This window comes from Callospermophilus lateralis, chromosome 6, assembly GCF_048772815.1.
Source record: "Callospermophilus lateralis isolate mCalLat2 chromosome 6, mCalLat2.hap1, whole genome shotgun sequence".
Lineage (NCBI taxonomy): Eukaryota > Metazoa > Chordata > Mammalia > Rodentia > Sciuridae > Callospermophilus > Callospermophilus lateralis.
In genome coordinates, this window is record NC_135310.1 from 86,275,257 (window position 1) to 86,295,317 (window position 20,061).

At 34.6% G+C, this 20,061-nt stretch overlaps 1 protein-coding gene and 1 non-coding gene across 2 annotated transcripts; both read left to right on the forward strand.

Annotated features, from left to right (window-relative positions):
- Positions 1–8,713: 8,713 nt before the first annotated feature.
- Positions 8,714–15,738, forward strand: Cox7a2 (cytochrome c oxidase subunit 7A2). The gene is made up of 4 exons (XM_076858490.2): positions 8,714–8,825; positions 10,283–10,372; positions 14,000–14,084; positions 15,537–15,738. The coding sequence occupies exons 1-4, from the start codon at positions 8,808–8,810 to the stop codon at positions 15,593–15,595; spliced, it is 252 nt and encodes an 83-aa protein (XP_076714605.1). The 5' UTR covers positions 8,714–8,807; the 3' UTR covers positions 15,596–15,738.
- Positions 15,739–17,152: 1,414 nt separating this feature from the next.
- Positions 17,153–17,258, forward strand: LOC143402692 (small nucleolar RNA U13). The gene has a single exon (XR_013091761.1). It is a non-coding gene; the product is annotated as a small nucleolar RNA U13 (small nucleolar RNA).
- The last annotated feature ends 2,803 nt before the right edge of the window (positions 17,259–20,061 follow it).

Sequence of the window (20,061 nt, forward strand, 5' to 3'; positions counted from 1 at the left end):
GGAACCCCAACTCACTTGAAATGTTTAAACATGAGATCATTTCCCTTGAATGAGAAGAAAGAATATAGGTGAAATCAAAAAACTGCTTGGCAGATGATCATCTTCTGCCTTAATTGTAAATCAGATGAAAATATTCATAGGAGAGTGTTTTCATCCTTGTGATAGTAAACATTTAGAAAATTACTTCAGCATTGAAAATACCTCACGTTGTTCTGATTTGGCAGGTAAGTGTTTTGACTTGAGTACTAATACTACAGAAATTTTTTAAACCTTAATTTCCTCTGTATTTCATTCAGTTTTGCATACAGGTCAAATGTGAATGTGTGTACACATTCTCTTTAGTTAAGATACCAATTAGTTGGTTGGTTTTCCTAATACATTACTTTAAAAAGATTCCTACTTAAATTCTAGGGATTTTGGAGCGTGTACATGGCAAATTATAATATATGATTGAAGTTATTTTATTTTCTACTAACTGGAATTATTTTAATATTCCTCACTGAATAAATGCTGTAATTTGTTTGGTATGGAATTTATTCTTGAAGTGAATGTAAACTTATTTTTCCACATGCATGAAAAACTATGTGTTAATCAGAGATGAATTAATTGCATTTAAATTGCTTTTTTAATTTTACTAGAATAACTCATGTTTATGTAGAAAATGCCTGTTTATTCAGAGTTTGCCATGATTTCCTTCAGTTATATTTAAATCAAAAGGTCTGAGTAATGTATCAATTTTGATTTATATGCTTTTTTAAAGAAAACAAATAATGTTATGGTTAATAGAAGAAATGTGCCACACTTCTTTAAGTTTTTGTATAACGTGAAATTCAGTTAAAAGAACTTGTAATTCATAGTGACTTTTTTAAATTATAAAATATTACTTGCATGAGTTATTTGATGTATGGTTATCCTAAGATTTCTTAGTGCATAGGGTATTCTTTATTTAAAAATACTCTTTATGTTGTCAGAATGTTCTTTATTCTGAAAATTGTCTCTCTCGCACGTGGCAGTTAATTTTCTGGGCTACATCATGGGTGGAGGGAGGTTTGTTCAGTCTTTTTAGATTAAGTCTGTGCTGTTTAAGGAAGACTACTATCCTGTGTCTTTTGTTCTGACTGGGGGACCAAAGGGGCTGCTAAAGAAAAGTTGCAGAACCCTTCCAACACTTTCATAACTGTGGAGAAGATGGAATCTTAAAATACAATTGGAGTTTTATTCATCTGACAAGTGCATTGGTGATCTTAAGTTCTTACTGTCTCTTGCCCTTTGAGCTCTAAGGATTCCTGTTACTAAATATGAAGAATATGAAACATTCACATGGCATCTGCAAAGCATGAGGGGGAGGGAAAACATTTCTTTCTTATAGGCTTTTATACTTATATTTTGGAAACGTTGATGTTCTGCTCAAATTTCAGACTCTTATTACATTTTAAGGTAACTAGGTTAAATAGAAGTCTTGGGAAAATGCATTAATTTGCAGGAAGCATTTTGACATGAAAAGTTTCCCAATTGGAGAAATTATTCAGTAAGAAAAAGCAAATTGAAATCATAAGGCAGTTTAAGAAAAAACTGGAAAAAAATTGAAATCATAAGGCAGTTTAAGAAAAAACTGGAAAAAAAAAAAAACCCTATATACTACCTAATAGGAAATCAGAGAATTATTCATCCAGGAGAAGAGTCAAGTGAATATTGTTTATTGGATAGTTAGTTTATTTGTAACCTTGATTATGTTTAAAGATAACATTCTGTTACTATGCTCTGTGTTAATAAAAATGAACAAAATTAACTTTGCTATGTGTAAGTGTCTTGCTAAAATAAATTGCCCCATGTGGTTTCTAATGTTTAGTTAGTGAGTTCAGATTTTAACTTCTCAGTACCTAGATTTCTTAAAATGTCTATTGTTAAATTATTATGTTTGTGTTTATTAATCACTCTGATAACGTAAATTCCAAGATTTATCTTGTGGAACATTTGTCCTTACTGGGAAGCAGTCGGATTGTTACCTATTTGTAGACTGGCTAATTTTGGTTTTACATCGAGAGTAATATCTGGTAAACCGAGAGACAAGGATCATTAAAATAATGAAGTAAGGCACCCAAGAAATGAAAAGCCTGACTGGCAAGGACAGTAACTGAGAGAGTTAATGAATTCTGTTCAGCCTGTTGTCTCCGGACTCAGAATTAGTAAATGGCACTTCTTGTTTGATGAAGTTATAGCATGTTGTTTGTGAACATGGCAATATTAAGAGGAAGTTGAAGGAAGTAAAGACATGCTACTATTAAAGAGTTTCAATGCATAAATGTCTATTGTAGAATTTAATAATCTGGTAAAGTATTTAAAACCTATTCTTAGCTTTTGCATCATTTGGTAAACAAAACTCACATTTCTTGTGATGTCACTTGAACTTTCAAAATATATTGTCTAAAAGTAAATCAGACTAAGATGATCTTATTAGCTTTGATGTATAAAATTTATTAAAGTAACATGTATACATTTAACAACAATTAAATAGTAAGTTCTAAATGCTTTATGGTGAAAGCAATAATTCCTGTTTGAACTTAACTTTCCTCTACAGAGACAATTACTTTGTGATTGTTTCTGTTATTTATCTCAATTTATTTAAATAATATGCCTATTGACTATTATTTGATTTTTGTTTTAGATATTATTATCTTCTTGATAATGTTATATGACTTAGTTCTTTAACACACTATCTTACCTTCTCCTGTTATATAGTTGCATCTTAATATTGAGTAAATGCATTTGCTGTTACATTTTTGACTATAAAAATAATGTATACTATAGAGCAAAGCATGTATCATGATTACATTTTCCTTTATGTAATTTTCTTTTTCCTGAAATTAATATTTGCCTCATTTTTAACATAAAACTTTCTGTAAACCTGTCTTAAAAATTTTCCAAATTCTTTCAAGTATACTGTGTTCTTATCAATAATTTTGAAGGGTTTTTGTACCCTTCAAAACAGATAATGTCCTGGTTTTTACTTGAGATCTATTCTGCAGTTATCCTTCTGTGTCAGTCTTTACTGGGCTCTCTGACCTGCTGTACAGCTGTTATCCCATGATCACCCTTGGGTCTTGTGTCTCTTGTTTCCTCATTTATTTTCTTGTCTACTCAACATTTCCTAAAACATGCATATGCCTCCTAGAAGTGGGATATTAATGGTAAATTTTCTGAGTCTTTACTATCTAAAATGCCCTAAATCTACCCTCATATTTCATTGATAGTTTGACTATATCTACAATTTTAGGTTAAAAGTAATTTGTTCAGATGTTGGAAGACAATGCTCTGTTCATTTTTTAAAAAGTATTTATTTATTTATCTGTGATACTGGGGATTGAACCCAGGGACTTGTGTATACAAAGCAGGCACTCTACCAACTGAGCTATATCCTTAGCCCTTTAGCCTTCATTTTTTCTTTTGGGAAATCTAATCTTACTTTAGTTCGATTTTGAACCCCTTAATTGATGCTTAATTTTCTTTTTTTCCCTCTGCTTTAGAAACTATTGCCTGTCTTCCTTTTTGAATTGTCCGATTTGAACTTTTAACATTATCTTCCTTCTTTTGAATTTATAATATATACTTTAAAAATATTTTAATTTCCAAGACTTCTTTCACTTGTATTCTGTTTTTAAAATATTCTAGTTTTAGTTCACAGATAAAATATCACATTTTCTGAGAACATGTATGGAGATATATGTTTTTTGTTAGCACCAAAATTTGGGTTTTTTTTTTGCTGTTCTTAATTAATTTTTTCTCTTGTTCATATAAACAATTTTCTTCATAATTTTGGGTAGTTTTGTCAATCTGTTATGTATTTGGCCACAGAAGACTCTAAAAGCCCTGTTTGTGGTCAGGCATGAAAGTGATAGGTTTCACCAGCACAGGGTCATTTGGCAAAATATTTGTTACCTTATTCATGATTTAAAGCTTAAATAAGTAACAAATAGCTGATGGGACAGTATTCATAGGTAGACCACATTTTGAGAAGGCTATAGCAGAGTATAGTCAGGGACAAGCCTATTAATGATCAGTTGAAAATTGTACACAACAAGGGTCAAATCTCCAGGACCCTTGCTTTACTCCACTTGGCCACACAGATATGATGTTTTATAGCCAATATTGTCTCCTATAAGTAGAAGCATGGAGAATTTTTATCTGAAGGAATTAATGGGAGACTTTGAGGTAGAAGGAATGGGCAGGAGACAGGTAAAGGAAAATATGTGTTGACTACAAATTGAGAGGCTGGAGGATAATAAAGATGTGAAATTAAAAGCATTAAAAAAAAAGAGAGAGAGAGAGAGAGAGACCCTTTCCCAACCTGCTTTCTTCTGCAGAAGACTATAGAGAATTCTTCCCCAGAGAAACTAAACAACCACAGAGAAAAGGGAGGTACTTCTTAGGTGGTTTCTTGTCCATCCCCTTTTATAGCATCTTTTTGCTGATGACTTTAGGTTTTTCCTTGGATTACTATAGGAGCCATCCAAGTGAGTCTGTGGCCCTAGTAGTTTCATGTCCAGTTCAGCCTTTTATTGTTACTAGAGTGATCTTAAAATTGAGTTTTCATTTTAACAGTGTGCTATTTACTTTTGATAGCTCCAAGACACTTTCAATGTGGAATTTAAATTTGTCATTGAAATCAGTCTTTTACTATTACCACAGCCCTCCACTTATCCTTCTAACAAAACAAGCTATTTGTAATTTCCAAAGACATCTGCTCACCTTCTTCTTTGCCCTTGTAGATGTTATACCTTCTGCCAGAATTCTTCTTCTGTTGATCTGTTTCTCCTTATCCAGGCTTTCCTCCCTTAACAATAACTAACATTTATTGAGTTATCTCGTTTGCGATAACTCTATAGGCACTCAATGATGGGGGATTCTACTATCTTCATTTTACTTATAAAGAAATTTGAGGTATAAGTAGGTTAGATAACTTGCCTTCAGTCACATTACTATTTTTTCCCCCAGTGCTGTGGATCAAACCTAGGACCTCAGGCATTCATCTTAGGCAGGTGCTCTACCACTGAGCTACACCTACAGGCCCATTCAGGTCACTGTTAAGTGACAGATTCAGAATCTGTCTTCCAATTTTTTAACTACAACAATATGATTTCCCTTTTCACTCTAGCTAGGTTCTGTTTTGTACTTATTTGTAGTATGCCATGCTTGATGCCAAATGCAGGTTATTAAATCATGTTCTTACTCTAAAGTGCTTTTAATCTCTATTCCAATTCTACCTTCCTTAAATTTCCCATAGCAACTTTTGTTGTACCAGCTACCTGGAGAGTCATTTCTGTCTGCAGTTCAAATGTACTATTATGTGAGTTTATAATCCTAATTAGACTATATGCTCCAGAAAGCCAGGACTTTAAAAAATACCTCCCAGCATATTATAAATTGTTACATTCACAATAGATAGCCAGTAAATTCTTGTTCAATAGGGAGTGGCTCATATGTTTTTTTATGAAATGGTGTATATCTTTCATTAAGGACTCAAGAGCCAGAGATAAAGATTATAAGCCCAACCCCTTAATATTAGTGATGAATAACTGAGGCTTGCAATTGAATAAAATTATTTACTCAATAATAAATAAAATAATGTCAACTAAGAGACAGCAGATGCTTCCTGATTTCCAAAGGTGATCCATGCAATTATGTGACGGTCAAATAAAATATGGAATTACATTGTAGTTCTCTCTTATCTAACCAATAGTTTTTATACATTAAAATCCATATGAAGCTGTTCTGTATTATTTTGTCAAATTGGAAGTAGATTAATTAGGTTCTAGAATCACAAATATGCACATATATCAAGATTGCAAAAAAAACTTCTGGTTTCTTTCTGTTTTTCTGATTTATGGATGCTGTAGGTAGGATGAAATCAGGGTGGTTATGTTTTTTAAAGGAAAAGAAGGATTGGGTAGCTGCTTTGTTAACTTTGCATTTGTAATTGTGAAATATTCACATCTGATATTATTAAACAGTCTTAACACTATATCATTTTCTATACATCTACATAGAATATTGCCAATTCTGTTATACTTTTATGAGTTTTCTGAAGGCAGTGTTTTCAAAAGAGCCATTCTCTAATATTCCAGACAGAAATATCACAGAAAAATCCAAACATGTTTAGGAAAGGAGTTTATTTTGAAAGTAACATGGTTCTGAGAATAAATTGATCTGATAGTGAATTTCAAGTATGCCTAAGAAGATCCAATAAATTTTGGTAGGCACCCACACAAATTTCATCCATAGTTTTCTGACACAATTTACAGAACAGGAGCAAGGACAGGAATCCTGGGACTGAATTACTTGGAAGAGTTCACCAAGTATTAAGAAATATTTTTTTAAAAAAAATTACTCTCAATAAGTTCATTCTTTTATGCAGTATGCATTCATTCATCTAATATTTATGAAGAATTTTCTATGTGCCAATTACAATTCTGGGGCTGGTGATACACCAGTGAATAAAGCAGAGTTTTGAGGATAGTCATATTATCTAACTTAGATTCTTAGAAAGGTAATTGCGCATGGAGATAGATAAAGAGTAGTTGAAGAGTGGAAAGATGGAAACCAGTAACCACTGCAGTAAACTGAGCAGAACATGCCAGTGGCTTGGCGTGGAATATTGGTAGCGTTGGAGACAATGGAAATTTATAAGAGTCATGTTATATTTTGATGTTGTAGGCCCCCCCAAATTTCTAGTGTATTGATTATGGGGTATGGTAGAAAACAAAGTTTGGATCTTTAAATGAGGAAAATTGCAAAGGAAAAGTCTTAACATGGAAAGGAGAATTCAGTTTGACCTCAGGTTTAAGATGCTCACTAGATATTCAAGTGGAGAGTCTTGAGTTAAAAGTAAATGTCAGTCTGGAAATTGTCACACATGGGAATTGTCATCACATGAGTGGTATTTCAAGCCATGGAATTGATAAGTTCACCAAAGAGATGAATATAGAAAAAAGGTAAGATGATTTTTTTATATGTCTAGAGAATGAGGATCCAAGAAAAAACTAAAAGGAGCAGTCACTGAAACAAAAGGACTAAAAAAGTATGGAAGACTTGTTAAAACCAAACTCTCTCAAACTATACATACAGTGTTACACTGTATCACATTTATGGCTTATTTTCAATTTAAAAAAAATATATCTTGAGGGGAATGGTCAACTATATTATATGTTGCTGATAGATGGAGAAGTTGAAAACTAAAATGGACAGTTTAATAACATGGAAGCTATTGATGGACCCTAACAACAGTAAAAACCTTCAAAAGGGATAAGAAAAAAAAATTGGGGAGGAGAGGAAGGGAGACAAGTATAAAATCTGCAGGTGTCTTATTTTGAAGAAGAGAAATGGGATGGTAGTTAATGTGAATCCTTTGTTCTTTTTGAACTGTCAACAAGTAAATGTTACTATCAACAAGTAAATGTTCATTCATCTGTTGATTAATGGGTATCACCTTTAAGTAGTGCTAGAGAATTGGTAAGAAATACACAATCTCTGTTCTTGGGAAGTTTTTATCTAGTTAGATAAATGGAAAAAAACATTATACAAGTTCAAATTATAGACAGTAAAAAGTTCTCTCAGTGTGTGATAACCGCACAATAATTTGACTACAGTACATAATGCAAAGGAGGTAAGATACCAGGTTCTCTGAGAAGGATGTGAATCAAGTATTTATAAACCTTGATGAGGAGGAGAATTTGAATTGAGACAGGTAACCTGGTGAACCAATTAACATATAGTGGATTGTTGGGGGGGGGGACCCTAAGGGCTAGAAGAAATAATTTTAATATTGTCAGTTTTAATCCACACATTATACCTTTGCTAAATCCATATTAGTTTCTGCTTGAAATGGCAATGGAATAATTTGTAGGAGTCTAAAAAGGTGGAAATATTTACTGTAGAATGATAGGTATTTTCAGTTGTACACACTTAAGTGTGAACACAAGGAATTAAGCAAGACTGATGCAAGATATATGGGCAGCCCATCTGTACAATAATCGCCATCTGATAACTCCAATCATGGAATATAGTGCCCTGCTAAATCTGAAAGAGCAAGACTTGAGTCTAGATTTGCCATCCTTTTCCTGACCTCCACCCAGCTCCAATAAATTTCTCCTCTTTTCAGCATTTCCCCAGAATCAATCGAGTGAGCTGCTTCCACAGTTTGGGGACACTATGGAAGAGCTTCCTACTTGGGGAGTTCTGCAGCAAGATGGAAAAAAATAGTGACACGGCTCTTTCCAGCAGTATTCTCAAACAAGGAACGTTAACACCTCACGACAGTTTCCTAGGTGGAAAAAACCGGATTGTGTCTGTGCTATCTTTTTGTTTCTAAACAATGGTTGTGAAATCGGATGAAATACACAAGATAAAACGGACACAATCCGTTTTTCCGCTCAGGTGTACACCGCCTTCAAAACACTCGTTTTCTCTGATAGCCTACTCTCACAATTTTATCTACGCTTGTTGAACTACTTAATATATCCCACACCGCCATTCTGGTCGCAAACATTTTCGACTCTTTTTGGAACTGCCACAGAAAAAGGAAGAGCTCACGGGAAGTAAGCGGCTGGCCAGTCAGCTGGGGCGGAAGCAGCCGGAACGCGCCTATCCCTTTCCTCCGCTCTCTATGGTTAGGCGTGAAGCCCCGCCTCTGCACCGACCGATTTCTGTTCTTCGACGCCTGCGCCAGGCGAGGAGGTAGTTCCGGTTCCGGCGTGGTTAATTTCGTTCTTGACGTTCAGTTGTCGCGGTTGGTGGCCAATAAGGGAGGCAAGATGCTGCGGAATCTGCTGGTAAGTAGCTGCTCGGTTTGCTTTAGTAATGAGCATGGGAGCCGAGAGTGGAGGCCAAGGTACTGTGACCCAAACTCTCCTGGAAGTGGAGCAGAAGACGTCTTCTGAAGTCACCTTGGTCCGTGTCCTTTTCGCCCGACCTTTTTCCCCATTCGTTCCTTCCCTTAGCCCCTGGCCGTTGCTGGGTGGGGAGGGAAGAGGCTGAGAAGCTGGACAGAATTGCGGGTTGGACCACCTTGGGTTCTTAGCCACTGCTTCTAATTAATGGGTCACTGAAGAGGTTGTAGCTGATGTGAGTAAAATCAAGGTTCCTGGTGAAAAATTTCTGACAACGGGAAACACTAGGGTTCCTCTGCTACTAAAGGTTATAAATTTCAATGATTCTGAGCTTACGAGCTCCAGAGGCTGTTTTAAAAACTTAAGTCATCCGGTTTTGGATAGGACTTTGGGAAGCAGTCCCTTCCGGCGGTTCTGCGTTTCCCCCCAGGCCTCTATCTTCAGACTTTGAATATGTGAAATGTTTTCCAAAAATTTGAAAAAATAGCAATGATCATATTCTTTTGTAGTTATTTAACAATGTCTTACTTAGCTTCTCAATACCATTTATTTTAGAAAGTGGAATACATGTTTATTTCGTTATTTAAACCAAGTATGTAATGCAAGTTTTTTTGCAGGGTGGTGGAAGGATTGTGCCGGGGATTGAACTCAGGGGCACTCAATCACTGAGCCACATCCCCAGCACAAATTTATATATTATTTAGAGACAGGGTCTCACCGAGTTACCTATCGCCTTGCCATTGTTGAGGCTGGTTTTGAACTCGCGGACCTCCTGCTCAGCCTCCGGAGCCACTGGGATTACAGGCGTGAGCCAAATCTGCGCCCTGCATCTAATGCAAGTTTTTTTTTTTTTTTTTAAATATCTATTAAAAATTTCTTAGGAGGCTGGGAGTGGTAGAGCACTTGGCTGACATGCATAAGGTCCAGGTTTGAGCCCAGCACCACACACCCACACTAAAAATCTTAAGAAAAATGTAATTAAGGGAACATTTTGATTAATTAGGAATGTTATTGGTTTATTTTGCTGTCTAGTAATCGATTCTTCATATGGAAGGGTATTAAATGGAAACATTTGAGTTTAGACTATTTTAGTTAACCATTTATTTCTGTAATATTTATATATTAATATATTTTCCTTAAAGATTATAAAAAGCTACTGATTGAATTCAGCCAAAGATATGAATATGATCTTTGGAGACTGCAGAATGTAATATATGAAGAACAGAGCAGAGGATGGACAACAAATTGAAAAATCTGGATGCTGGTCCATAAACTTTATTGTTGATAAATCAGATATGCTTCAAAACTCATTTCCTTCTATAATATTAAATATTGAAATGATTTCTTAAGGTTTCTTTAGGCTCTAAATCTGTTTAATGTTTGTGGATTTTCCGTTTCAGCGTTTTCGTCAAATTGCCCAAAGGACCATCAGCACTGCTTCACGCAGACATTTTGAAAATAAAGTTCCAGAGAAACAAAAGCTGTTTCAGGTACTGAAATATTTTATAGGAGATTGTTACTTGTAGTAATTAGAGTACCAAAAAGTTGAAATGAGAAGTAAATCTGGAGAGTCTGCATAAGAGGTCCTCCTGTATTAGCAAAAGAATGATAAGAAATTGTTGGTAGCTAACTGAGCATTTGCTATATCCAAGAGGCCCTTGAGCAATTAGAAAAAAATGAGTGAAGAAAGGTATAGATCAATGATAAATTGTTTTGGAGGAGTTCATTAGCATTCTTTAGGGAGTAATTGCATAGGAACATACAGAGAGACCACAGAAAGGACCCAGAAACACAGCAAGTATTATATAGAAATTTAATATATGTTGAAGGCTATAGCCACAGGAAAGGATGCAATAAATTAGTATTGACAAAAATAACTATTTTAAAGAAAGGAAGGTTAGATTCCTTCTACATAATATACTAAGAAAATAAATTACATATGTAAATATTTTCCCTCAAAAAATTATATATATAATCTTAGGGGAAGTCTTCTAAGTTAATCTTTATAAAACTGAGAAGCAGTAAAGAAGAAAAATTGCATGGTTTGGTGATTTAAAATTTATATATAGTTAACCAAAGACAAGGCACAAATTGAGAGCAAAATGTCAAAATATAGCAAAAGGTTAATGTCCTTAGTATACAAAGAACTCCTATGAATCAATAAGAAATACAGGTTTAATTCATCACAGCCACCAGCCAAGAAAGAGATGCATACTCCTTTGGAGCACTGGAATAGGTGCTAGGCACCATTTACCTTACTGCCTCTCTACCATAGTTGCATTCTAGATAGGTAGAAGCATTGTTGGTCATGGATTGTGCCTTTGGCTGGAAACAAAACATGGTCTGTCCTCTGAAGAATCACTGTTGATTGAGTGTGCCCTGCCTAAACATGGAGTAGGAGTATTACTATGCTATGGTAGGTGGGACTCAGACCTTCCAAGTCATTTTCTTCCTCATAGATTTATTGTAGATCAGCTCAGTCATTTCAGTGTCACCAGGAAATTGTCTTGGCTTGGTGTGGTGGTTCACACCTGTAATCCCAGTAACCCCAGTAATTTAGGAGGCTGAGGCAGAAGGATTGTAAGTTTGAGTCCATCCTCAGCAATTTAGCAGAATAAAATAAAAAGGACTGGGGATGTGCCTCCATGACGAGTGACCCTGGGTTTAATTCTCAGTACCACAAAAAAAGAAAAAAAAAAAAATGGTCCTGTCCCTGAGCCCTCACCCCTCAGGTTGTGTAGTTCATGGAACTGCCCTAGTTTAACCTGTTCCTAGGTTCTATAAAAATGTGAACCTTTGGACCACAGTCTTATTAAAATAAACAAACATGAATTTAAAAAAATTAAAAATTGCTACTGCCCCCATCTGACTGGCAAGATTTTAGGAAACTTTAAAATAGGTTATGTTAACCAGGAATGGGAGATGTATGCATTCATCTACCATACTTTTATAATAGCAGTAAAGTTGGTACAAAAGTTTTAGAGGGTATATGAAAGTATTAAAAGAAATTACATACCTTGTCATCTAGGAAGCCTACTTTTAAGACTATTTCCTTCAGAAATAATTGTGTAAGTATGTGAAAATGGGAATGAGGATCTTAATTTAGGGGGAAAAAACCCTAAAACCTGACAACCTAAATATCCATTAAGAAGATTAACTAATTCAGGTTAAGATATTTTGGCATAGTGGAATACCATGTAGCCATTGAAAGGAATAAGATAGATTTGAAGTACTGAGCAAAAAGAAATAGTGTATGGCAGATGATTATATAGCATAACCTCATTTTGTGTGTTAAGTTTGTGTATATATTAGAATTAATGATGTAAGCATTAAAAGAGATCTGTATCATACTGTGAATGGTGACTATCTCTTGGGAAAAGGCCTAGGGGAGTAGAACAATTTAACAGATTAGGAAAACAGAAAAGATTAACAAAATTGAGCTGTTAAGCAAACTTTCATTGCTTTTTTTTTTTTTTTTAACTAAGAAGAAAAATAAGACAAATAAATACAATCAGAAATTTAAAAAAGACATGACAATCGAGACCACATAAATGCAAAGGACCCTAAGAGACTACTATGAAAAATTACATGACCACAGATTGGATAACCAAAAGAAATGTATAAATTCCCAGATATACAGCATATCATTTGAACCAGGAAGATGCAGATTAAGACAAATATAAACAGACCAATAATAAGTATAGAGATTGACCCAATAATGAAAAGTCCACCATCAAAGAAAAATTTGGGCCCTAATGGTTTCATTATTGAATTTTACCCAACATTTAAAGAACTAGTTGCCAATTCTCAAGTTGTAGAAGAACTGAGCTGGGCACAGTGGTGCACGCCTGTAATCCCAGCAGTGATAAAAAATGTGTATACCATACCACATAAAATTAAAATATTTTATTTAACAGATATACTGAATATCTATTCTATGCCAGAAGCTGGAAGAGATGCTCGGCTTATAAAATTTAGGATTATAAACCAAAATCCTATGCCTGTCTCCTTCATTTTTTAGGATTAAAATAAGTTTTTATTAGTGTATTATAGTTCTACATAATATTGGGGTTCATTTTGACATAATCACACATGTGTGGAATTTGCTCCACTTTAGTCCCCAGTATGTCCTCTTTCCCTTCTCTCCTATTACTACTGGTTTTCCTCCCATTTATTTATACATATGTATATATTTTTAAATTGGTGCTTTATTAATATACATAAAGTTGAAATTCACTAAGGTATATTCTTATATTTACATAGCCTACTTTAATTTACTCAATCTCATTTTGCCCTTCTTCCCTTTTCCAGGCCCCCCACCCCCACCCCCCGCCAGTTCCCTTCCTCTTCTCCACTGATCTCCCTTCTATTTTCATGGAATCTTCCCCACTCCCCTTCCTTATTTGGTTTAGCTTCCACATATGAAAGAAAACATTTAGCCTTTGAATTTCTGAGTCTAGCTTCCATCCATTTTCATCCAGCAAATGACATAATTTCATTTGTTGTGGCTGAGTAGAATTCCATTGAGAAATCTTCATACTGTTCTCCAAAGTGGCTGTGCTAATTTATAGTCCCAAGAATATATCAGTGAACTTTTTCCCCTACATCCTTGTCAGCATTTGTTGTTATTTGTGTGCTTTATGATTGCCATCCTAACTGGAGCAAGATAAAATCTCAGTGTAGATTTGATTTGCATTTCCCTGATTGCTAGGGATGTTGAATATTTTTTATTTATTTGTTGGCCATTTGTATTTCTTCTTTTGAGAAGTGTCTGTTTAGTTCTTTTGCCTGTTTGTTAATTGGGTTGGTTTCTTAGTGGTAAGTTTTTTGAGTTCTATATACTGGATATTATTTATCAGAGATCCCTGCTTCCACTTTTAAGAACTTTCTACAACTAAATCTAAAGTATGGTGATTAAAATAAGAAAGTTAACTTTAAGGAGTTCATATTTTAAAAATAGTAGCAGAGAATAATCAAAATTGGAGCCATTTTAGATTTGTGATATTTAAATTCCATGGTTTTAAGGAGTTGTTTCATTTTATATGAATGATTAATCTTTTGAAACTTAGTTGAAAACAAGAGACACATTTATTAATCTCTTTTTTCTTTTAACCTAGGAGGATAATGGAATACCGGTGCATCTAAAAGGTGGAGTAGCTGATGCCCTGCTGTATAGAGCCACCATGGTTCTTACAGTTGGTGGTAAGATATTTGGAATATTTGATTGTTCATAGATAAGTAATAGTAATGTTATCAGGAGGCTCTGGAGCTTGTTTTTTTGGCCAAAAAACATTCATTCTATGTTCTATAGCAAGGGCTTTTGAATGTTTTTACTGTGATGAATAACACCTCTTAACTCATGCATACACATTTATGATGAAAACAAAACTATTATACAACAATATTTAATTTTTACTTATACAAAGTCCTATGATAATTTTTCAACGTATTAGGCAGGTCCATTAGTTAATATGAGCAGGCATGTCACAAGTTGGTATAGTAGGAGCATAGTTAGGAACTTGAATGATTGCTGTTTGGGGAAGGAAGGAAATAATATTTCTGTAGTTACTGTGTCTTCATCATTTTGATCAGAATGCCGCATACTTGAATTTTTATAACCCTTGAATGGGGTCTTTCATGTGTCCTTATTTTAAGAATGAGAAAATTACATTAGTCATCCAAGATAACATTGCTTCTATGTGGAAAAGCTGGGATTTGAACTCTTAATTACAAAGTCCTTATGCTCATGCCAAGGTAACTTCTTTTAACTTGAATACATTAAAAGTAGGTGGGGCATTTATGGATTAAGACAAAAACCAGTTATTGACATTTGGATTTTCTTAATAAGATAATGTCCTATGTTCTTTTCAGAATATAATTATTTCTTAGACATTCTGATAATAAGTTTTAAAAAATATAACTTCTTATATTAGCTGTTTTGTTATTTTAAAATCTCATTATTCATCTTTGGTTTTATGTTGATAACACACTTCAGGGAATACATGCATATTTTGACAGACACCTTCCTTTTTTTTGTCTTTTGAATCATTTTTAGCATTTCTCAGGCAATGTTAGGTTAATATGGAAATAACCTTTATGTATATTCTTAATCTCATTCTTAAACATTTATTATTAAGTTGACAGAATACATTTTTTAAAAACAGCCAACCTTTTTTTTTAAATATTTAGTTTTTAGTTTTAGGTGGACACAATATCTTTATTTTACACTTATGTGGTGCTGAGGATCAAACCCAGTGCCTCGTGCATGCTTAGGTGAGCACTCCACCACTGAGCCACAACCCCAGCCCCAGCCAACCTTTTTTAAAATATTTATTTTTTAGTTCGAGGTGAACACAATCTCTATTTTATTTTTATGTGGTGCCAAGGATTGAACCCAGTTCCTCACACATGCTAGGTGAGCACTCTACCTGTGAGCCACAACCTCAGCCCAAGAATATATTTTTGTATAGAAGTTAATATTAAAACTAATGAAATGTATTTTACATATATTTATTTTAAATTTTGCCAGTATCAATCAAAATACATTAATGTAATCTTAATGCCATCTTTACCATATAATTTTTGAGCTGGAATGTGAAGCTTACATTCATTTAAATTCAGAATTTCTTGTAAGTTGTTTTGTTTGTTTTTCAGGAACAGCTTATGCCATATATGAGTTGGCCAAGGCTTCTTTTCCCAAGAAGCAGGATTGACTTCAGTCTTCTCAGCAATCATTTGGTTCAGTTTAATTCAGCTCTCTATGGACCAGTACTCTGATAAATAACAGAGCTCTTCTTTGGGGATCAATATTTATTGACTTGTACTAACTGCCACCAATAAAGCAGTCTTTACCATGCTTTGTCTTGTTTTTATCACTTAAGGGTAAATTACACCAATAATCCAGGTTTTGATTAGCACTTACAAATCTTAGGTAAGAAGCAAAAAAATGATTCTTTTGTACTTAAGCTTGTATAGATCACCATTCATTTGATGGTATTATAGTGAAGTTTTGCTTTTAGCACCTGAGAACTATACAATGAATGGTCTTAATTTCAGTTAAGCCTAACACTTTCAATCCTATTGCTTTCTTTTTTCCCCCTTCTGCTGGAACCTGGGCATAGTAGAATCAAATTATATTTGGACCCTAGGATCCTAAGTTTGTTTTATGTCAGAGTGTGTTTAAATATTGTATGTATTCCATGGTTTAGACTTGGGCTTTAATAGAATGACTGTAAAAGAATTTAGGATTTTTTTCTCATACTCAGAATTGGCTTTTACTATGTTAATCTGTGATATTAAGTATAAAGTAGTTTGTTTCCAAAAGTTATCTTCTGAAGGAACATAGGGAGTCAAAGTTTGTTATAGTCTCCTCTGCAAGGTATAGATTTGTGGTACTAAATGAAATTGGGATTTAGTTGAGTCTGGGGGAAAGCTATGAGGAAGAGCTTTATATTAAGAAAAATATGTTTGGAAAAATTGAGTCATTTTTTGCTATCAAAACATTGATGCTTATGGTACAGATCTTAAGAGAGTAACCAATTACAGATTTTTAGCCTTAAACCTCTGAGGTTGAAAGGATTTGGGTGGCCAATTTTCTGCCTGCATACTTTTGAGGGGAGTGGAATAAACATGGTTAGACATTTGTAAAAACTGAAGAAGTTGCAAAATTGGACTGGAATTTGAGCTAATTCAGTACTCAAGAGCAAAAAAGTAATCAATGATAATATTTTGAAATAAACTACAGTATTTTATAAAGAAAAATTTAACTTTTGTGAATGTGATTTAAAATTTCTTAATGTTGTAATGTGAAGGACACTTGTGGAAAAGAAAAACAGCTTGATTATTCTCTATAACCTTCATCTCTTGAAAATGTGACAGGTGCTTTACTATATATCTGGCTTAAACCAGTAAAACAATATATAAAATATTTCTAGTAAGTTTTTTTATGCCAAAATATTCTTTTGGGGCTATGTTAACTTTGATAGGATTAGGTAAACTTAAGTGTTGAAGAGACTTAAAAAATCTTAGGCTAACTACTTGCCCTTCACCCTAAAATTCTGCATTGTAAGCATAGGTGGAGTTGGAGGTGAGGGTGAAGGGCAAGATTCCAGAAGTGGAATCCCATGTAAATGTCTGCTTACTTCATAGCATTCAGAAAGAGAACTATTACTGATACATTTTAGAGATTAGCCCAGAATCCATAAAAGGAGTCTATAAGTTGTATTGAAAAATGCAGGAAACAATGACCATTGTTACAATCTCAAATCTTGATCCTTTTGGGCTCATAAGCATGATGATTGGGTGTTCATACTGTATGTTTTGAGATTTGCCTTCCTCCAAATCTTGTTAAGATGTCAGCACCTTACCTGTCTGATGTAAAAAAAAAAAAAAAAAAAAAAAAAAAAATTAAAAATCTCAAGTCTTTCCAGTATATCATCTTACCAGTTTGATTAAATATTGACTGGGCTTTGTTGATAGTTCACTGTTAATAGCAGTGTGTGCAAATACGAAAACCTAGAGACTTCTGTTTCCCTGTGCAGTCTCTTTTTAAGAGTGGTTAGTACTGTTTTCAGTGCCATCATTCAGTTTTTCATTAATCTCTAATTGGCTGTCTGCCCTACCTGTAGAGCCTTATCTGCCATCTTGTATTTGAAATGCAGTCTCAGTGCTGTCACCACTGAGACTTCTTTCTGGTGCATACCATTCTTATTTTTTCTCACACACTTGGGGATGCTCCCCAGATTGTACTGTAAACTTGGGCTCCTCCCATGTTTCAACATGCACTAAGTGTTCCCTGTACTCATTTCCATCAAGAGTTTTCATCCCTTTGAATTAGAATTGACGAGACCAGAAACCATTGTAACTGGTTAGTTTCAAACCTTGGAATTCCCTAAGTAGGACTTAACCTTGCTAAGTCTTATCCTCATCAGTATAGCCCTGACACATTCAGTATAGGCCTGACATATCCCAGGTGTGCATGGTGTGTGTGTGTGTGTGTATAAATAATTTGTGTGTGTTTATGGTAATGGGAATTAAATCCAGAGATGGTTCTACCACAACACTACATCTCCAACCCTTGTTATTTTTTATTTTGAGACAAGGTCTCAATAACTTGCCCATGCCAATCTCAAACTTGTGCACCTGCCTCAGGTACCTAAGTGGCTGGAATTGCAGGTGTAGGCCACCGCATCATGCTAAACATTTGATACTCCTATTAACTCTGAAAGCAGGAACCACATCTTTTCATCTTACTCTATCAGCTTGACACAGCAGAGCTCTCAACTATAGTAAGGGCTGGTAGTTCCGGTTCACAGTTTCATTCACGTACTAGATTCCTTTTGTCTTTTGGCTCTGCTGTTCGTAGTTTATGGTGTTCATCCTTGTTGTGAGATGGATGTTTAATTCCAGCTATCTTATTCATGTTCTAGCATGAAGAAGGAAGGGTGAGGAGTGCATGCTAAATAAATGAGCTTTTTTTTAAAGCCCAACACAGACTTTAGCTTTTATCTCTTGGGCTGTAGCTTTGTAACATGATCATGCCTGGATTCAAGGATGCTAAGCAAAGTTGGAATTTGGTTTAATGAGACCTGGAGGTTGTTTGGCTGGCAATTAGCAGTCTTTGTGGAGCTTGTTTTTTAAAAGAATGTAGTCAACATGTGGAGGAGGCATGACCTTGCGGCATTTTGGGTCCTAGCTCCACTCATTTCTGATTCCAGAACCAATGCCTGCTCTTATGGCTTGTTGGATTCCATTGGCCAGTAATGTTTCCCTTGTACATTGAATTACTACAGTGAGGATTTTCTAGTCACGAATCAACCAAAACAGAATTTTCTGGACTTTGTAGCTATTCTATATAAAGGAACTCTACCAGTTACATTAAATAGTGTTCAGTGCTCAATAAATGGTAGTCATTGATTTCTCAAAACAGGAATGGTTTGAAAAATATATATTTATATATAGAACACAATGCAATTGAACAGAATACATATACAAATTATGGAAACAAGAATTAGGATACAGCTATAGACAGTTTTGTCAGTTCAAAACCCTGCTATGTATGACATAGCTGGAAGTGTCGTATGTTTCAGCTTGGAACTCTCTGAGCCCTTCTAAGCATCCATGTAGACAGCATCATTTTGTAAACCGCTATCCAGGGCTTTTCCTTGTATCTATATATCAAGATTTGTAATTCATGTAAGCATATATCGAGTCCCTACAGCGTACCATTGTTCTAAGTTCCTGTGTGTCAGTGAACTAGCAGATTTTACATTGTAGTGAGGCATTATGCAGCTCAGCTGAAATAATAAATTTGTGATAACTGGTTTCCAAATCAAGCCTTTTAATGGTCAGAACTTTTTTTTTTTTTTTTTTTGGCTACAATAGATAATTATTAAGTATGCTGAGAAAGAAAAATACATTGACTTCTACAGAACACCAATAAGAACAAAACATGTTATCAAAGACATGCCTCAGAGATATTGCAGATTGGCTTCCAGATTTAACTAAAATTAAGTGAATATCACAAGAAAGCAAATCATATGAATGTTTTGGTTTCCCAGGGCATGTAGAAGTTATGTGTTATATTGTAGTCTGTTAAGTGCCTGATAGCATTATGTCTAAAAAATGTATATACCTTGAATAAAAATACTTCATTGCTAAAAGTACTAATGATCATCTGAGCTTTCAGGGAGTCATAACCTTATTGCTGGATCTTGCCTTAGTGTTGATGACTGCTGACTGATCAGGCTGGTACTTGCTGAAAGGTAGGGTGGCTATGGCAATTTCTTAAAATTAGACAATGATGGGACTTGGGATATAGCTCAGTTGGTAGAGTGCTTGCCTTGCATGCACAAGTCCCTGGGTTCCATCTCCAGCACCAAAAAGAAAAAAAATATTAGTGATGAAGTTTTTAGCAGTGATTGACTCTTTTTTGCATGAAAGATCTCGTTGGCATGTGAAGGTATTGGAAAGTTTGCTACCCATAATAGAACTTCTTTCAAAATTTAAGTAAACCCTGCCATTGCATTTTCAACTAAGTAATATTCTAAATCATTTGTTCTTATTTCAACAATGTTCATAGCATCTTTACTAGAAGTAGATTCTATCTCAAGAAACCAATTTCTTTGTTCATTTATAAGAACCAATTCCTTATCCACTAAAATATAATCATAACGTTGCA